Source organism: Suillus subalutaceus (assembly GCF_016647625.1).
Source record: "Suillus subalutaceus strain FC151 chromosome Unknown DFJ58scaffold_3, whole genome shotgun sequence".
Lineage (NCBI taxonomy): Eukaryota > Fungi > Basidiomycota > Agaricomycetes > Boletales > Suillaceae > Suillus > Suillus subalutaceus.
In genome coordinates, this window is record NW_024540252.1 from 575,670 (window position 1) to 595,205 (window position 19,536).

Genomic DNA, 19,536 nt, shown 5'->3' on the forward strand with positions numbered 1-19,536 from the left:
ACCATGTACAACTTGTTTCAAAGCCAAGCCAAACAGAGAAGTACAATCTAATTTTATTGATCATGATGGACTCACCTCATGTGCTTGCACATGTGGGCATAAGCTCTGCATGTCCCTTTCTAAGTCTTTCTTCTCCTGATAACATTTGTTAACTGACAACGACTCTTTGTCTGGCTATAGCTCTTCTTTAAGGCTTGCTCTACTCTGTATCTATGGCTTTAAATTGGGGTTACCTAGGTCGTCATAAACACCATCATTTTCAGGATATGCCAAGCACAGTCCACGATGAGCGTGTTCTAGGTTTCTTTCAGTCTCCTACTTCTGCTGCTTATCAGCACCACAATCATAATCCATACGCCATTGTATCTCCAGCATCTCTCACTCCTGACTTCGATCAATCTCCGTCTTCATATTATCCCCGTGACAGTCCTCCCAATTTTTCAAGACCCTTGTCGACGACCATCTTAAATGACCCTGCATTCTCTTCCGATCCTCGCGTTCATCCACACTTTCCACTCGTTAGCCCTACATTCTACAAGGAACTCCCGTCTAAATCTCCTCTTATGGCCGTTAGCAATCCCCCTCAGACCACTCCCAGTGACATCTCACCTCATCAGGAAGTGCTCTGTCCTATAGAGGGCCCTGACTTTGTTTCACACTCACCCGGCTCGGAGGATGCCCACCCGACCTCAATTGCCTCGACTTCTGTATCTTTAGATTCCGACTCTCACACCGCTCTCGCTGCTTTCACGTCGCCTAGTGTATCATCCGCTACATCACATTCCCACTCGCCGATTCATCCCGAGACACCTTGTGTTGTTTCGCCTTTCCCAGCACCTCCGGCCTCGTCTTCGCCGAGTCATGACTCAGGGTCTTCGCCAGCCATGTGCCCGCCTACTTCTAATCGTCCTACCCCAACACGTACTGTTACAGCTCCAGAGCAGCGAGAAAAAGTCGTGAAACCTACCGCAACGCGCTCTGACTCGGCTCCAGTTCATGCAGATGGTAGTAACAGGCCTACAGGAAAGCGTCGTATGAAGAATTTCATCCGACGCCTCACAAGCTCCCGTGCCCTCGATCGAATTGACGAAATGGATGAGACAGATCCTTTGGGAGCAGGATGGCGACATGGTGGTCCTTACGATGCTATTGGTAGCAATCTTGCGCAACTCGGGCCCGCTCACATGTATAATGACATTGACGTCCTGCGAGGCGATTTCCATACTAAATCTAAGCGTGAGGTGAGTTGGACATGCAAACTTTTCCGACTCATATTTACATTCTTTTTGTAAAGAACGCCTCTCGTCAGGTGCGGACCCAGAAAGTATGTTTAGTAGTTGAGAACCATGAAGCTTTTATCTTTACATGTTTTGCTGCAGCTCCCTAGATTACCTCCAATTGGTCCAGGAGTCAGTCGACCGTCTCTAAATTTTGTTCCTGGGCAAATTGTTCCATCTGGTATTACATCGCCGCCTCTGCATACCACTCAGGCCAACACTGTCATTCCGAAACCAGATCTTCGTAATCTAGGCTCGGGCCAGTTAGATCCCAGTCACCCCAGATACCACTCTCCTCTTTACCACCATCCGCCCGAGGCGCCGCCTTCTCGTTCATCGTCACGTGCACCCGCCAGCAAGTCTGCTTCTCGGATCCATCGCTTTGGTGACGATATACCTCACATACCACAACGGCCAGCTCATGATGAGCTCACGCCTTATCCCCTCCATCAAATACATCCTGCGCCCGGTTTACCGCCGGCTCATAATGAACGATATCTTGAAACTCGGTCACAAGTTCGCGGAGATGCAAATCAGGCAACGCCTATTTCATCACCGCCCATCGTTGAACCACCTGATGACGGTCAAGCGATCGACTTGGCAAACCTCCTTCCTCGACATCGCAGAACTCACTCATTGGACAGTTCGCTCACGCGCACCCCCACATCTACGCAATCTATATCTCGCGCTCAAAATAGCTTACAGCCACCGCGCAATCATCACCTTCCAAAACGCCTCGTCATGCCTACTCCTCTCCAGCCCCTGCATCCACTACCCCAGCGACAACAACCACGACAACAACAACCCCTGGATACATATGCCCGAGCCGACCCCCACGATTCTCACCTCGACTTCGACCCTGATCCCTTCCCACCAACCAAAGGCTACACTCACGAACCGGCAGCAATGTATCACCAAGGCCGAAAACTACTCCGGAAGAAAACGGCCGTCTTCCCTGGAAATATGCCTTTGCCAACGCATGTGCCTGGAGCTCATGCTGACTCAAATCCTCCATTGACAAAACATTTGTCCTTGTCAGCGACCAATATTGGGAAGGTCAAGGATGTAGGTCATCGGCGAAGGCTGAGCAAACGGAAACATGATATCTAAATCATGTCATAACCCTTCTTCTGGACTTTGCCACGGAGATGGGTTGGTGTTCTTGTTTGAGCTGTCTTCTATCTCATTGATCTGATTTACCTCATAGAGGACGATCCGTGCATTTGTCGAGGTGTCTTGGCTATGGACCTTGGTACACCAATCGCATTAACTGATAACCCACGCAGTATTTCTAAATGTTCTTGATTCTTCTGTATGTGTTTTTAGCACGACTGTGGAATTGATGCACTTTTCTTTTCCAGTTTATCGTATCTTTTGATAGATTGGTTGTGCCACGTAAGACTGAGGGAAATCCCGGTGCTGAAAGCTGGCTAAACTTGGTTTCTCGGCGATGTACGTCCAGGCTGTTAAGTTTGCCATATGTAGACGGATATCGTCCCGAGCTACAGATGCTATTCCAATAAGGGAATTTGGTGGTGTCCAGGACCTTAGAGATGTCAGTGCAAAGCCCTGACCATCAAGTATGCTTCTGTTCGCTACCAGTACTGTAATACCCGACGCTGCTTCATGCTGGGACACCGTGGCTCAGATGGGTTACTGATCGCGATCGCACATAGTACCAGGTGATCATTTCGACACAATTCCCCTTCATCTTATTTTCACCTCCATTCTGTTTCATGGACATGTTGCGGTTGGTTCCATTGATTAGTAAGTTACCCCTTCCGCGGTTGCCCACTAACTTCCGCTCTAATTACGACAGTAATAACCAATGATGGCGGCCTTGAGGTGATTCAACGTTGCATCTTTAGCCAAAACAATAGCAATGCAGCTGATCGACCTGCACACTCGATTGGACATGCGGCAATTTGAGTTCCGTTCAATTCCGTTCATTTCTGGCGGAAGTGAGTCGCCCTACATAGAAACTTTAGCAGTCTGAGCGGAGATGTGCTGCCTCCATGGCCTTTGGCCACATCAGAAGCTCAGGATAAGTTGGCAAAAGTTGTAAGGGCTGTCCCTGGATGTCCTCGTTACTAAAAATTGTAAATTCATTGCTGATGCGGGCCATGGATCATGCCTTCGTTGACATGACGAAATTCCTATTGACGAGGTTGGCTCGCCACTGGGACTTCTCACAGCTTTTAATGCGCATCGAGAATAAGGATCGCTAGCCTTACCTTGAGAACGGAAAATCATATGTTCAGCACTCCGCGCCACTGCTCGGGTTTTGTATATATCTAATCTAGCCTACCCTACTCGGTAAGAGGCTTGTGCTTAACTCTATTTTCCACTGTACTAATTGATGTGCCCGTTGAACATAAATACCCTCCCCCGCATGGGAGTGGTGTCGGAAATGCCCCCTGCCCCTTTTTGCCCCCGACGCTCATCCCATGGACAGTACTGGTCTCTTTGTTTATGGCTTGACTGCTGCAGTCGCAACCCTTCTGCTTGTCTTCATTTACGACCATTGCAGGTCTTCTGAGGCAAGCGCTTCCATCCAGTCGCAGTGGGGCCTGGGCTGACTAACGTCGAGTCTAGCTTGATATGATTCCTGCGATTGGTCCGTCAGGGGCGGTCTCCTCATGGCTCGGCGTGCTCCGCTTCATAAAGGATGCTCCGGCCATGGTGCAAGAAGGCTATCAGAAGGTTGGTGACAACGTTATGTTTAGGAAACCATGTTTTGAACGTCGATGAAGCACAAAGGCGGAATGTTCAGAGTGCCATTGATTGACAAATGGGTAGTGGTCCTGACTGGGCCGCGACTAATAGAGGAGTTAAGAAAGGTGCCGGAAGATGTGCTTTCGTTTGATCATGCTATGCGAGATGTGCGTTGGAAGTTTTTTTTTGGTTCCGTAACATTGACATTTCATCCACTGTATCACAGCTTCTTCAAGTCAAATATACATTTGGCCTTGATGCGCAAGAATATCCCTATCACACACAAGTCACTCGCAGCCACCTCTCCCGAAACCTTCAGGTGCTCTTTCCTGACGTTTACGACGAGATCAACCACGCATTCAGCACCATCATACCATTAGACCAAGATGGCAAGTTTTTCCACCTTCTCCGTGAGGTTATTCTTACGTGCTTTTGGCGCAGGTTGGACTAAGGTTCGCTTATACCCGGAGATCATGAAGGCTATGTGTCGCGTAAGCAATCGCATCTTTGTTGGGCTTCCGCTATGTGAGTGGTTCGCTTAGATCAAGGGTGCATCCACTCAACCCGCTCATAGGCCGATCCCCTGAATTTGAAGCCCTGCAACAGCAATTCGCTTTACAAGTGGTATTGCGTGCAACACTCGTGAATTGTTTCCCAAAATTTGCACATCCGTAAGCATTGTCGCTGAATTGATGGTGCGAAGACCCAACTTTGACTTTTAGGATCATTGGTCGATTATTAACGAACACGCCTAGTAGCATTAGGAGATGTATGGCACTTCTTGAACCTATCGTGGAGGAACGACTGCAAAATCTAGATCAATTCAGGGACGAATGGAACGCTCAACCTGTGTGTTATCTTCCTATGATATGGTTCACCACTTGACTATGTTTCCCTGTGAAGAATGACCTAATTAGCTGGCTCATTGACGTATCCGACAATGAGCACAGGAATCTTCGGAGTATATGCTTGCGGGTTTTGGTCCTCAATTTTGCCGCATTACATACATCAGCTCAGGTATGCCGTTACACTGCAGAGCAAACCTGACACCTTACTGGTCTCACAAAGAGCCTCACCCACGCTCTATTAAACCTTGCTACATACCCTCAATATTGCACACCACTTCGAGAGGAAGCTTCAGCTGTTATTAATAAAGATGGATGGACGAAGGCTGCGATGACGAAACTCGTCAAGATGGACAGCTTTCTCAAGGAATCCCAGCGATTCAATAGCACCACTCTCTGTAGGTTGTTACTCATTTTTGCTGATAGCAAGCTGACTTCTGGTAGTCCCTATGATGCGCAAAGCAATGCGGCGATTCGTATTTTCGGATGGTACTGTAATACCCAGCGGAACTCACGTTGTTGCCGCTTCATTACCCATGCATCTCGACGAGGAATACTTCGAAAGCGCATCTGAGTTCAAACCTTTCCGTTTTTCACAGCGACGCGAGGACGACGGAGAAGACCCACAAATCCTGCTAGCTTCCACAACTGCAAGTTATATCCCTTTTGGGTATGGACATCATGCTTGGTACGCCCGATCTATGGTTTTGAGTTCTCACTCACCGATTTCGTCAGCCCCGGTCGCTTCTTTGCTTCTAGTTTGATGAAGGCGATGATGGCTTATCTTGTGCTCAACTATGATATTAAATTGGAGAAAGAAGGCGAGCGTCCTCCTGATGAATGGCTTATGATGAATTGCACTCCAAACCGGAAGGCAGAGGTTATGTTTAGACGGCGACGGTCCACATGACACTTGAATGTAACGATTTCACATGCATATTAGACACCCAGATAATAGATAATGGCCGCATTGTTTACTACTTCATTGTTTCCAGCAATAGTACATGGAATCAATTGCGTAAAGAACTTCATTCTTGGACTTGGTTGAATGCTGAGTCTACTCTTATTCTAATGTCATATAATGTATTACCTCTGAATCGTCAATGGACAGGCCAAGGATTGACGAACTTGTTATTAATAATGTTTCGAGCTTCAAGTGTGTTGTCGCAACACTGTTCATGTTCCATAACTCCTTCGTTCTCGAGGTCTTAATTATGGCTCAATTGGTCCAAGTTGTGCCGGGGGCCATCGAGACAGAAACCAATTCTGGTGTATATTGTCTTGCGCGAGACGTTTGCACTTAATACATCATGCGAACTTCAGGGACATAACTCATTTGGACTACTGATGTGTATACAACCAACTGATCATCGTGCTTCTTGTTCTAGAAGTCTGGAGCAAGGGGAAGTTTACACGAGTGACAACTTTGGCGCTGACAGGTCATTTACTGTGCAAAATATGAATCGAAGTCTCTTGGATTAGAACAAAGCATACGGCGTACATTAATCATCTCCTGAATACTTGAGATAGAGGCTAAATTTATCAGGATGAAGTTGATCCAAATAATTTGGCATGACAAGAAAACCGCGTAGTACTGTGCAATTGGCAGGTACGATCAATAAGTCGAACGGAACATGAACTGGAACTTATACTAGTTTATATCAGGATCCCAATATGACCAGTTCCAATATCCAGCTTCGTCAGCTTCGTCTTCTATCTCGCACGCAGGAATGCGAAAAGCGATTGTCTCATACGGTTCAGCAGCCACCTAGCATCCAATAAGCAACGTGAGACTCGAGAAGTAATCTCACCTACGATTAGATACTGGTATGCCTTGGTCGGAGGCTCCCTCTTTTGCTCCCAACTGCTCACAATCGTCGGCAAGGGATGTCATCCGCTAGAATCTGAGGAAGGTAGATCTGGACCACTATACCTTCTTTGCCAGTATCTTTTCCCGTACATTTGTCACTCAGTAACCTGGACGTTCTATTTTGAGGAACACTTTGTGTTGTACATTGCTTTGAGTCGGAGCAATCATCAACTGCGTGTCCTTGGCATCGCTAGCCGTACGACGAGCGAGATTGGTCTGATGCTTCTTTCCCTGAGTAAACCAGGTAATGATGAACCTTCGTTGGTATGAAGTGTCAGACCGTGACGACATCCGAGGGAGCCCAAATGATTCCTTAGGTATATGGATCTGCACGACACGTCAAAATTGACATTGGTGGGCAGGTCAATCACTAGGAACTTACTTTGACAAGATCGATCGTCTCAAGCGCAAACGGTCACGCCTGCCCACGTTGGTATCCGAAGCCCCAGTGACACTACCTCCACCAAACTTGGAACCGACATGATTATGCAAACAAGGTGAAACTGTATTCCCAGGGTGCACGAGAAGCTATGACTAGCTTGATAATCTAGCAAAACGCATCAGAAATTAATGTTAACATCATCTTGCTTGCGAAGTCATAGACAAAGGTAGAGCTACTCACCCCATGGTTTGGTGATCTCGGAAGAGCTGACATAATCAGTTGTTTCTCGCCCAGTGCTTCCATTGCAATTCTCGTAGGCCGTCACCCAGATCTGCGTGATGAGTGCATACATGCACACTTGTCAGAGTCTACTGTAGGACGTTTTCTAACTTCGGTCAATCGGTGAGGAATGATGCGAAAGCCAGCCACCGGCTCGTCGCATTGACTCGTTGGGGCTCGTAGACTCTAGTAGCGCAAGGCAGTGGGTTCTAGAGCTCTTTAAAACGAATCTGTTGAATTTTTGTGAGCGGTCATCTTAATCCGATTACTTATTCACTTCATGGTAGAGCTTCACATAGATGATATTTTCGGCGGCCGTTTGAAGTTGTCAAAGATCATGGGTACACCATTCCTTGACATAATCGCCTGAGTTCCTCTGGTTGCAATAGGTGGTTTTGGTGGTTCAAACGTTCAAACGTTCAAAGCCCGACCATGTTTGGTGTCTGGTGATGTACTAACCTGAGATATAGTCATCTTCGGTCAGTCCCGGACCTCATAATGTGCGATGAAGTTCCCCACTGTTTCCGATTCCCAGATCAAGGAAGTCGGTCATGCAACCAAATGGTCCGTATACGTACGCCACATATACTGACAGGTTCTCAGTTGTCGATCTTCACGTGGCCGCAAAACTTGCTAACACATCCAATACAGGGCAGAAAGTGAGGCCCGGATATTGTAACACTGAAATTTCGAGAAACTAGCTCCCGAGGTTTTCCGTTTCGTACTCGGATCACATTGTCCGACAACTTGGAAGAGAAGCTTTCCGCTCATGGTCACCGTCATGGATAACCCGCTCACTTGGCGCGTTCCGTTGGCACGATTCTGGATGTCGTTATGGTGAGGCGCGGGCCGGAACGAGGGCAAGCACAGCCCTTCATGGCCTCATTCATGTAAAATTTTACATTAATAGTTGATTAATCGTCTGTCCTGGATCCAACTACACTAGTACCTTCTTTTGTTGGACGTCCATATTCCAACACTCTCTTCTTCCTCGGGTCCATGGAAATTGAACGCCATTCCGTCGGACGCAAAGATTCTTTCAGACGGGCGTTACACAGAAGGGATCCTAAAAGGCGCTGAAATGCCATGTCTTAATTCTATCCATGTCGATATCATATGGCCAAACCACTACCACTTACTAGTATCCTGCGAGACCCTACCAGTCCTAAGCCTCCACATGGACGAGGTCGATCGGGATGATTACAGATACAGCAGGGTACCGGGTTGTTGACAAGGGCTTGGTAGTCCAATTTTACAACGTTTGCGAGGCAAGGTTTGTCCGATTACATTCTTGGCTAAATTTGCTCTTTAATAAGACAACTGGTTCAATGAGATACGCCGATGTACTGGATGAGTGTCGTGTCATGGAAAACATGAAAGCCTTAATCATCTACGCCATCCTGTGCCTGCGTAAGGGCTCGTAGGACATTGTTAGGTATGTTCATGACCTGTGCAAACTTATCCTCGAAAAGGATTCCGCCTCGTACTCGCGCTTTGATGGCGCAAAGCTCTGTGAAGGCAACAGAGAACCCGAACGACTGGCTGATAGTGTAAGCATACGATGCCATAATACTCCTGAGTTCCTCCTCGGAAAAAAAGAGTACGTCTTGGAACGACGGTCGCCGTGCGAAGTATTGCACGGCTTTTTGGATCTGTTCTTGCTTGGGATCAGAAGAACGCCCAGAACTTGAAGCACTTTTCTGCATTGCAATGGCGCGTAGCCAGTCTTGGTATACTTTGTCGACATGCTTTTTGGCAACAGTCAGGTTGGCCTGCAATCCTTGGAAACCGACATGCACCGCTTGTGTTGCCCTGTAAGATGCAGATGTGTAAGGCGAGGTGAGATGGGCATCACGGTCCGAAGCACGGGGCACGGAACTGCGGAGGCTTGAGTACTTCTTGACAAACTCGTCACGGAGGCGATTGCCCTCGTCCACGAGGTCATCGAGGATAAAAGATGATGATGTCACTCGCTTCAATAACGGTGAGTCTTCTCTGGGATAGTCGCTCTTTTTTAGAGCTGCCACTTTGTAATATGGTTTGCAGCTCCCGCAAGATGTGCGGTCTGCTTCGAAAACATGGCGTTTGACTCGTAACCCAGTCTTGCTTGCATCCAGGCACGTTGTAAACCTTCACCACGTATTATAAAGCGGGTATCGTAGCGACACAACTTGAAGCACTCACATGTATGCAAGTCGAACGGCTTTTGTACTGCCATAGCCATGTTCATACACAGCTGCGTCATGAAAGCCAGAATATAGTCCGCACTTCGTCTCCGCGAGCCCCAGCAGCAAAACCTTTTGAAAAGCTGTTTGAGCCTCTTTGCCTGAGAGCTTGGATACTCGTCGGTCAAAATCAAGAAGGTGTTCGATCTCTTGTTCAAAGTCGTTCCTCAGATCCACGGGTGCCTCACACAGCGGAGCGGGGTTAAAGTTTTCAACGAGGTTTTTAGACCAGACCAACACGACGGTATCTTCGAAAAACCATCACTAAACGAGGGAAAAAATAAGTACGAACCAAAAGAAGCTCACCCCCGTCATAATCTACAAAGCGGAGTTGTCAGCAAATGCCTCGGGAATAAGCATGATGGGGAAAATGCCAACCTCCACCACCCAAGTAGCTCGCCAGTGACCGCTTGCCTTTCACCGGAAATACAATGACATCAAAGTAACTTGCCAACTTTGGGTGACTGACGGCAGTGACCTGACCCATATGTGATGACTCGGAGGCAGTTCTACAACAAACAGTTTTCTTACCTTCTGGACGTCCGAGGGCAATCTCGTGGGATTCCTCCACACCTAATCACAAGTCTCAGGACAAACTCTGCACAAAACTAAAGTGCTCACTAAAACAGGTCCTGTTATGATATCCATGTGGGTTCCGCTTTCAGGGTCGGTGATGAGTTGCGACGACCGAAAATGGATCTGGCCCTCCTCAAGGACACCGTACGGATCTATGGTCCAATTAGATGAGTAATAATGATTGATAAAGACGTTACTTACCTGGTATGATGTAGGCTTCAAGGGACTCCTTGACTGGAATATGACAATTTTTCACATAATCGTCCAGAACGAGCGCCACCACGCATTGGAGCTTGCAAAAGAGCGGGTCGAACTTTAAGGGGTGAAATCCTGCCTGGAGAAGCTCGAGGACAGATTCATGTAGAGAGGTTGGTTGGCCGCTATGGAGATTGCGACTTCGGGGATCCGAGGCAGCCAGTGGCTGGTCCAATGCGACGTCATCATCATCATCATCATCATCATCATCAATCTCGTCACCCAGCTCCTCGTTGGGCCGGAGTTGGCCAAGGCCGAATGCACGGGCCTGGCCAGTAATGCGTCGCCGCAGTCTGCAAATCACAACACGGCCAGCGCGCTCAACAGCTCGCCAAACTAAGAGCATTGAATCGGGGCCATTCCATTCAGTGAGCTGGTGCACTTCATTGTGCAGCCCATCAGCCATTAGTTCCTTCAAAATACCGGTGGGGACGTCATTGTGCGCTAGATTTACCAGAGTGTCTCTGGATAAGCGGCTCGGTCCAGTTACACGAGACGGCGCAACGAGATCGAAAATTCTATGAGCGGCGTCAACCTTGTGCAGCGGTCCGCAACTGATTTTGTTTTGTGAGTTGCGTATCCAAATCTTTGGTGGTCCATCGGAGACTTGATACTCTGGATCTGGGTGCAGAACCCACATTCCCTTGGCACCAGCAATACGTCCCTGCACGGCTGTCGGTCGACCCGGATATTGGATTACTCGCATGATGGCAGTCAATGCTGCACCGCTGATGAACCCGCACCCATCGGTCATGATTTTTTCAACTGGATGTTCTCCCTCGCCCCAGTGCCCAGTATCTGCGAGATCTAATTCAATGCACCATAGTTTGCAAGCTAGAGGAAATGCTACATTGATCGTCGATGAAGAATATATTCTCAGGAGCAAATTTGATTGTTGGTACCGAAGTTGATAGCCCGAGCGCCCATCGAGTAGACCATTTGTTGATGGGCTAGTCGGGGTGCGCGTCAGAGCTGCATCACGCGGACTCTGACGAAAAAGTATTTACCTGTTTTGTATTCAACCTCAGTGGATTATGCCACTGTACAAATTCATGAAGTGTTAGTCGATGACCGTCGCCATCGCCAGAGTTAGTCTGCCGATCTATGTTTTCGTTGGTTTCAAAGAGGTAGACACTCCCTTCCTTCGCATGAAATGGTACGAAGACGCGGCCACACAACACAAACTTGCTGGACTCCAGAAACTTGGGAACTTCTGTGTCATATTTCAGACTGGCCGGAACACGGATTTGGAGGATGCGTCGAGACCCCAAAAACCGAGCAAATCGATGAGATCGCCGAATCTCGGGTTTTTCGAGCTCGAGTTTAAACGAACTTCCAGCTCTCACAATACGGGCAACTTGCTGGATCTTGCCTCCGTACCAATTATCTTTTCCCTCCCAGTCGCCCATAGTTCCCAGGCCGCGGCCTTTGTCTTCAACAATCGCAAGCTGCTCTCGATCGTATTCAAGCCTTTCCGTCATATTCAGCTTGGACTTCGTGAGATGGTCGAACTTTATACCAAATTTCTGATGGTGCTCTCATTGCAGATGACGGTCCCATTTCGTCTTTGATGACGGCAGCCACTTTCCATGCAGCTTGCACATTTGAACCCTTGAGTTGACGCAAACGATGTTCCGTCATATCTTCGAACGTCCACATGCCACGAGTGACGCCTCGTGCTAGTTCGTAAATCGTTCCCCACGCGAGTTGCTGTTGATCGAGGACTATTTGAGCCCTTTCACAATGGGCGATGTGTACGATATTCAACTGAACGCCAAACTCGGGAGGACGATGTTTTGTCCTTGTCCCTACTTGTGGCGCATTCATCTGCAGGACTGTAGTAAGCGTGTGTTAGACGGAAGGGCTGTGAAAACTTACGACTGGTGCAGTGGGCGTAGTCTTCACAGATGATAGAGGAAGTGACCACCAGCCAGGCTCTGGTGGACGCTTCTGGCCCATGGATCCAATGGACGACATCGACTCGAGTCTGGTTGTGTGATTGCACGAAGAACAAAGAAGAGTGCTGTGTTGACGATGGCAAATCGCTGTCCGTCTCTATCACTGATTGTATGGATGAACCAGCGTGTGTTTGAACCCGTTCTAATGGCGAGGCAGAAGTTAACCCCTACCAACTTGGTGCAGACAAGTTTAGAAGCACATCAAAGGCATTATAAATGCACTGGTTCGCCAGATCACAGCTGATCAGCGGGCTTCACGTTCCACTTCAATTGCATAGTGAATGATTTGTAGGCTCAGGGCCAGGCCTTTCTACAACTGGCTTCAACAGTGGTGTTCCTTCCACGTCGAAGGACAGTATTAAGTAGATGGGTACTTAATCTGATCAAGTTGATTACAGTACTAGGTTGATTTGGGACTGAAGACTAGGGGTGAACGGAGTGGTTTTCCATGGCCAGACCATAAATTAAAGGTCCTAGTGGTCTAAAAGGAACAGGACTAACCGGCACCAACTTCAAAGCTCATGACCAAATACAGCAATCGATAATCAGTGCACTGAGGTCGGTCCTCAGGACCATCTTCATTCAGACTCTAATCCGATCAGAATTTTTGGGATATGGTGAGTCGAAAGCAAGAGTGAAACACCAACTGCTTACAGTATGCAATGATAGCCACCAAGACAGAAGAACCAGAATCCCTCGGGACTTGGTCGAGCCATCATCAATAAAAAGTTCAAGGATGCCAAAGAAAGACAAGAGTCCGGTCTTGTACGCGATATTTTTTGTGCTCCATACGTTTACTCATGTACTCAGTATACAACCGAAGTTGACTCGACAACCCGCCTTAAATCTGTTACGCAGGAGAGAGACCTAGATGAATTCCTGAACACAGCACAGTTGGCGGGCACAGAGTTTACGGCGGGTGCGTGAATGTGACTTCCATTTGTTTATGACCTCACGCGAAAAGGTAGAACGACGAAATGTCAAGATTATCCAGTCCCCTGCAGGATCAACACACAATCCCCATCTTCTCACCGATCAGGAGGAGGAATCGACTTTAAAGAAGCACCAGCTAAATAAGGAGCGACTCAGGGTGCCCAGAAGACCTCCATGGACGAAAGCGATTACAACATCACAATTAGACCGACAGGAGAAGGATGCCTTCCTCGAGTGGCGAAGAGGGCTCGCTCAGTATGTGGGAAAACACATGATCTTCTGCAGCCACTAACCGGTATCGCTAAAGACTTCAGGAGGAGGACAAATTTCTGTTAACGCCGTTCGAACGCAATATCGAAGTCTGGAGGCAGTTGTGGCGTGTCTTGGAGCGATCACATCTTGTGGTGCAAATCGTAGATGCTCGCAATCCGCTAAGATTTAGGTGCGAGGATCTTGAGTTGTATGTCAAAGATGTGGAAGGTGCAGAAGGCGAGGCGGGTACCGGAAGAGATAAGCGCAAGACACTCCTGTTGATCAACAAGGCCGATCTACTCACTGCCACACAAAGGTAAGCGTAGTTTTACTTTTATTCGAATGCCTATATTTATTCTAACTTTCACCCCAAGGCGAATATGGGCAGATTATTTTGATGGTCAAGGGATACAATACGCATTCTTCTCCGCTGCGAATGCTGCTGCATTACAGCAAGCCCGCCGGGATGCTATTGCTCAGACGGAAGAAGAAGAACTTCAAGACGAAGTTTCACTGTCCGATTCAGATGGTCCGGATACACCCAACGACGATGTCAGTGACGATGACTTCGCAAAAGAGTCGGTGCAGGAATCGCCGCCTCATTCCGAAAGCGACACAGAGGACGAACATCAGTACATTCAAACAGAGGAAGATAATCCCGACGGAAAGGATCCTCGTACCAAAGTTCTATCAGTGTTGGAGCTCGAAGATCTCTTCGTCACAGCTGCTCCAGATCTATCAAGTGAAGCTCAATTGTTTTTTAAATTTAAATCAAGGCTTACAGCTCACCAATCGACAGTATTTGCTGGCCCATCCGGAGAACCTCCAACAAAACTGGTGGTTGGACTCGTTGGTTATCCCAATGTTGGTAAATCCAGCACAATCAACGCCCTTCTTGGAGAAAAAAAAGTCTCCGTCTCCTCGACTCCCGGAAAGACAAAGCACTTTCAAACTATTCATCTCTCTCCAGCGATAGTACTTTGCGACTGTCCTGGATTAGTATTCCCGCAATTTGCGACGACCAAGGCCGCACTGGTTTGCGACGGTGTGTTACCAATTGACCAAATGAGAGAGTACTCTGGCCCGGTAGCTCTGGTAGCCAAGCGAATACCAAAGGAGGTGCTTGAAGCGACTTACGGTTTGACCATTAAATTCAAGAGCGTAGAAGAGGGGGGTGACGGCAAGATCACTGCGGAGGACTTTTTGATCGCTTATGCGAGTGAGTACTCTTCGTTTGGTTGAAATAACCATTTTTTTCATCAGTCAACAGTTGCCCGAGGGTTCATGCGGTCCGGTCAAGGTAATCCAGACGAGGCACGGGCAGCACGGTATGTCCTAAAGGACTATGTCAATGGGAAGCTGCTTTTCTGCCACCCACCGCCGAGCACACCTGAAGAATCTTTCAATCAAAGAACCCATGAACTATCATTGCTGAGAATGACGGGAAAGAAACGTGCACCCGTAACAAGAGTTGGAAAAGGCGCGGATACATTTGTGCCGGCTAATCCGTCTCCCATGCTTGTTGCTCAAGGGCAGGGGCTGAAATCTCAAGCTCTTGACCAAGACTTCTTCGCTAACAATTCGAATCTATCGGCACGAGCATTTTTACAAGGTACCTCTCGTAACGGGCAAGAGTTCTCAAGGGGAAGAATATATCCTCATCAGAATATGGTGGCTGACGATGGTACTCCATTGGGACATGGGAGCGCGAAACAGGCCGCCGTGTCGGCGAGTGCTGGTAAGGCTGGGAAGAAGCATGATAAAAAGAACAAACGAGTGAAGCAGAGGAGTGGCAAGGGATATGATTGATGCCTAAGTCGCTGGTGGAACACACATTTATCTATGTTGAGAATGGTCGGGTCAAATTCCAAAAGTAGCAATGACCCCTCTACAGTTGGATAAATGTCTCAAGCCGCATCTACGTCGCTTCTTGTTTCTTCTCTAAATCTACCAAGCATGGCAACACAGACACGCTCGCTAGGACCAACTCAGCCTGTACCCTCGTTTGTTTCTTCAAAGTCGGCACGTTCGCAGACCCTGTCAAGATCGGATGTATGCGCCAAATTCGTTACAACGACCGCGGATGGACGCACGGAAGGTATGAATTATGTCTTGTTGCGGCAGTGATCATTAACAACGATCTGCTGCGCAGCAATCGCTCTGAGTATTGGGAAGCCGATTACCATTGGAAGGAACCCGTCTCTTTGGTCACTTGACGCATCTTCTGCCCTGGGTGATCTTGTTTACTCACTTACTCATATGTAGCTCGTACGTGATACCAGATATCGTGGTGTCCAGCCTACATTGCAAGATACACGCGTCAGCTTACATGTTTTACGTGTTCACACGTCTCCTGACACACGTTGAGCAGGGTCCAGTCCAGCACCGGAGGAATCATTATATCGTGCCAGGTAGCTACTTTAAGTTGTACCGACTTATCTTACTGGTTTGACTGCTGCGAAGGACTTGTCGACAAATGGACTCATTTTGAATGGGCACAAAATTCGCAAAACATCTGTCATCGTCATGAATGGCGATACACTCAGAATACCAGCCTCGCAGAGTATGCATGCGCCGCCTTCATTTTATGCCTTACTGACCGGTTACCAGCGTTTCAGTGCATACTCAAGTGGAGACACCTTTATGAAAAACACGAAAAACACGCGTCACAGCCTTCTCAATCACAAACGCAGTCATACAAAGTTGCTACTGTTCACCAAAGCAACATATTTGATTCTAAAGAGTTCATACAGGACCTCGGTCGATTCCTAATCACATCTCACTGCCTCGGGAGTGGAAGTTATGCCACCGTACAGCTTGCTCTTGATACTACAGGTCACCAACAAGCCGCCTGCAAGATTATTAGGCGCAAAGAAGGTAATGACCTCAGAAAAGAGATGAAGGAAGCAACACTGCTCATGAACCTGCACCACGTTCGTGCATATTTTCACTTTTTCGTCCTGAAATGCCACGATCTTAATATAAGCAGCCCAACATTAACAGGGTATATGCTGTCGATTTAGATCCGGAATTCTTGTATGTCGCTTGTTTTTTTTGGTTCACTACTGAAGCGACAAATCGTGTGCATCAGATACATTATTCTTGAACTCTGTACCGGCGGCGACCTTTTTACGTACATCACCACGCACTCCAAGCATCGATTATGCGAAGGGGAGGCAAAGTACATTATGTATCAACTTCTTAAGGGCTTGAAGTACCTGCACGATCGTATGATCTCGCACAGAGGTAAGGTTCCATACCTCTCCCACGAGGCCCTAGCTGAGCTTAAGGCAGATCTTAAGGTAATGCCCTGTGCGTGCTTTAAATTGCTGACTTCATTCTGTCGTCAACAGCCAGAAAAACATTCTACTTTTCTCACCTGGACCTTACCCACGCATCCAGATCGCCGACTTCGGTCTTGCACGTCCAAAAGCTTACCAAGAAACTTTGCATGTTTGTGGCACCATATCTTATCTCCCGCCAGAAGGTATCCTGGCGCTCGAGCACAAACATCTTGGCTACGTTGGCATGCCAGCTGACTGCTGGAGCGCAGGCGTGACGCTTTTTGCGATGTTGACGTGCGTGTTCTGCTATATTTGTTATCATGGAAATCACGTTCAGAGTTAATGCCCGGATTGCTGAAGCGGAAGTCACCCATTCGATTTTGTCAGTTCTTCTCAATCTCGCATCTCACTTGAAGACATCGTGGACTCTCAAGGCTTCGTCCAATCCCAACATGCGACGGCTCAAGATGAAAGAACAAAACAACGTATCCTTGATGGACAGATTTGCTTCCATGAACCGATCTGGGGTCCGCTTCACGATGGTGCGTGCCCAGGATTACCTATTGTGTTCAGTCCTCCATAAGCCGTATCTTTCGAATTAATGACCAATCCCCTGACTATTTGCGGATGCGTAGCCAAGATCCTCGTCTCGCACCTTCTTGTCCCGGACCCACAGGACCGTGCAACTGTGTATACCGCGCTCAAGAGTTGGTGGATCTGCACGGACCTTGAAGAGTTGGATCAAGCGTACCGGGAGCGGATCCGAGCCCACTTCATGTGATTCAGTTTGCAACAGTCTGTTTTTATTGCTCTTGTTGTGCGTTTTGTGGCACTAGATTTGTACAGTGCTTTTGTGGTATTCAATTGCAACAGTTCACATCCGATTCTGAGATAAATGTATCTGTCGTCAGTGTGGTGGTAAAAAAACTGTTTGTTTTATCAACTGCAGGAATCGCGGGGACGTCCTGTAAGTCTAGGGGATCGGGGCTTGAGCATGAATATATGATGGTCTGAACATGTTGAGCTGCTATTCGTTCCATGTAATAATATCTCTATCTTCTTCTGAGTTATGGTCACGTTTACGATGCAGCATGACACGTTCGCGTGAAGGGAACAGTCTGTTGCAATCTATGGGTGCTAGTGAATGGATAGATATCAGACAACATAACGCGTACCTTGAAACGCACATATGTATATCGGTGTCCTACAGCAGTGGGTGAATCAGAACACGATGGTGCAATGTAGTATGACTTACTCTTGAGGAGAGGTGACACGAGCGAGACCAGCTATTAGCTGATCATGCGTAGTCGTTGCTTTCAGAAAGGTCACTCAGCTCGCATGGTATCATGAATATGTTCTTGCTTACTGTCATGGGTCGCAGGCTTCGACTTGAGGACCGACGGCAAGCGACGGACCATGCATTACAGGATGAAGAAATGTAGCACAGCCACTTCTAATTACCCACCAGTCGGAACCGGGAAGTCACCTCTGTGACATATACAACGAAGGCGCCTACTGTCGGTACTTCCCCGACGCTCGAATCTGACTCTCTATCCTATATGACTGCTGTTTTTTGTGTCGAGGCAGCTACTCCGGCACATCACCATGCCACTCCTCCGGACGCATGCATATAGCTTACTGCAATATCACCCATTCATGGCGTCGACTCCCAAGACCTACTTGTGCACCAGATGCAGCCGAAGTTCTCTCTTCTGGCGTCTCAAACTCGTCACCGCTTCTGTGACGGAGGAGTGCCTTACTTCCAGCCCTCTGCTCATGATGTATCTCTACTTTGAGCTTCGCTCACTCCCGGCTCAACTGGTTTCAGTTCTCTCATTCGTCAATCCTCTCCCAAGTCCGTCATCATTGGAATCCTGCATTACACAGGTACCAGTGCAACATGGTCGCTAATCTAGTTCTATTCCTGAGCTCACGCCCGTGAAGCTCAACATTAGCGGAATTAATCGTGAAGATTGGAAGCATTTCCGGTATTACTCTCTTCACTCTGATGAGAACCTCCTGGTGCGTGTCTTAGGCTCCTGCGAGACGATAGCCCACTCCTCCGTCATCTGCGCCAACAAGACCAGTATACTCACGTTTTGCTGGTCTGGTAGCTTAGTGTCACGGAGCCCGGATCCGAAATAGAGCAAGGAGCTCTTGATGCAGCAGTCAAGGTTTGTCGCTGTACCTTATTACTACTTTCTGGCTGTTCATTTTTTCAAACCGTCATAAATACGAGCACCGGTGTCAAACGCCTGGGCAGTCCCCTCATATTTGCACAAGTTTCGTACTACTAAATACTAGATATTCTATATACGCATGAATGATTATATGCCAGTTGTAACTTAAGCTTGAGCACCGAATGACCATAAGTAAAACATGAAGATCATGCGATTTGAGAGACACATGTGCGAAATATCATAACCGCAGAAATTGAGGCGATAACAAATAATAAAACATATCAAAGTAGATGCATGTTGTGCATGTGCGATAGGCTGATCAAAACGTCGTCTCGGGACGAAAAATGATGAGAACGACCTCAGCACTAGGCTTGTTGACATCGAAATGACGGATAACTTGACGAGACGGGGATCGGAGGGGACTGTAATAGGCATATGCTATACAATGTATTATTTAATGCCGACGACGACGTATTTCAGTTGCGCAGATATCGCAACGAGAGGC

At 47.8% G+C, this 19,536-nt stretch overlaps 7 protein-coding genes across 7 annotated transcripts; 4 read left to right on the forward strand and 3 right to left on the reverse strand.

Moving 5' to 3' along the window:
• Positions 1-2,505, forward strand: DFJ58DRAFT_258606 (uncharacterized protein). Its single transcript, XM_041379514.1, has 5 exons — positions 1-1,241; positions 1,295-1,324; positions 1,380-1,458; positions 1,516-2,429; positions 2,485-2,505. Exons 1-4 carry the CDS (start codon positions 213-215, stop codon positions 2,385-2,387), a joined length of 2,010 nt encoding a protein of 669 aa, XP_041250618.1. The 5' UTR covers positions 1-212; the 3' UTR covers positions 2,388-2,429; positions 2,485-2,505.
• A 1,367-nt stretch (positions 2,506-3,872) lies between these two features.
• DFJ58DRAFT_694785 (cytochrome P450) lies at positions 3,873-5,852 on the forward strand. The gene is made up of 10 exons (XM_041383441.1): positions 3,873-3,980; positions 4,031-4,159; positions 4,219-4,402; positions 4,434-4,517; positions 4,567-4,663; positions 4,715-4,841; positions 4,896-5,009; positions 5,061-5,235; positions 5,282-5,525; positions 5,573-5,852. Exons 1-10 carry the CDS (start codon positions 3,879-3,881, stop codon positions 5,745-5,747), a joined length of 1,431 nt encoding a protein of 476 aa, XP_041250619.1. The 5' UTR covers positions 3,873-3,878; the 3' UTR covers positions 5,748-5,852.
• A 251-nt stretch (positions 5,853-6,103) lies between these two features.
• Positions 6,104-7,371, reverse strand: DFJ58DRAFT_756843 (uncharacterized protein; the record flags this gene model as incomplete). The annotated part of the gene is made up of 7 exons (XM_041388151.1): positions 6,104-6,284; positions 6,339-6,605; positions 6,653-6,701; positions 6,838-6,938; positions 7,046-7,077; positions 7,121-7,208; positions 7,351-7,371. Coding segments are annotated over 5 exons (387 nt in total), but the record flags the coding sequence as incomplete, so codon positions are not given.
• Positions 7,372-8,750: 1,379 nt separating this feature from the next.
• Positions 8,751-12,251, reverse strand: DFJ58DRAFT_649839 (RNA dependent RNA polymerase-domain-containing protein; the record flags this gene model as incomplete). Its single annotated transcript, XM_041381546.1, has 9 exons — positions 8,751-9,498; positions 9,553-9,841; positions 9,972-10,071; positions 10,125-10,166; positions 10,215-10,321; positions 10,371-11,222; positions 11,275-11,374; positions 11,432-11,894; positions 11,944-12,251. The coding sequence occupies 9 exons, from the start codon at positions 12,249-12,251 to the stop codon at positions 8,751-8,753; spliced, it is 3,009 nt and encodes a 1,002-aa protein (XP_041250621.1).
• A 641-nt stretch (positions 12,252-12,892) lies between these two features.
• DFJ58DRAFT_756854 (uncharacterized protein) lies at positions 12,893-15,519 on the forward strand. Its single transcript, XM_041388152.1, has 8 exons — positions 12,893-12,999; positions 13,052-13,147; positions 13,193-13,301; positions 13,351-13,570; positions 13,623-13,883; positions 13,942-14,309; positions 14,367-14,786; positions 14,838-15,519. The coding sequence occupies exons 1-8, from the start codon at positions 12,997-12,999 to the stop codon at positions 15,374-15,376; spliced, it is 2,016 nt and encodes a 671-aa protein (XP_041250622.1). The 5' UTR covers positions 12,893-12,996; the 3' UTR covers positions 15,377-15,519.
• A 4-nt stretch (positions 15,520-15,523) lies between these two features.
• DFJ58DRAFT_650078 (kinase-like protein) lies at positions 15,524-17,194 on the forward strand (the record flags this gene model as incomplete). Its single annotated transcript, XM_041381554.1, has 9 exons — positions 15,524-15,665; positions 15,720-15,774; positions 15,939-15,978; positions 16,031-16,130; positions 16,178-16,232; positions 16,290-16,500; positions 16,557-16,603; positions 16,659-16,818; positions 16,925-17,194. The coding sequence occupies 9 exons, from the start codon at positions 15,524-15,526 to the stop codon at positions 17,192-17,194; spliced, it is 1,080 nt and encodes a 359-aa protein (XP_041250623.1).
• Positions 17,195-17,551: 357 nt separating this feature from the next.
• On the reverse strand, positions 17,552-18,291 carry DFJ58DRAFT_258738 (uncharacterized protein). The gene is made up of 4 exons (XM_041379516.1): positions 18,218-18,291; positions 18,107-18,164; positions 18,027-18,055; positions 17,552-17,979 (listed from the first exon to the last, which is right to left on the reverse strand). Exons 1-4 carry the CDS (start codon positions 18,267-18,269, stop codon positions 17,879-17,881), a joined length of 240 nt encoding a protein of 79 aa, XP_041250624.1. The 5' UTR covers positions 18,270-18,291; the 3' UTR covers positions 17,552-17,878.
• Positions 18,292-19,536: the final 1,245 nt, after the last annotated feature.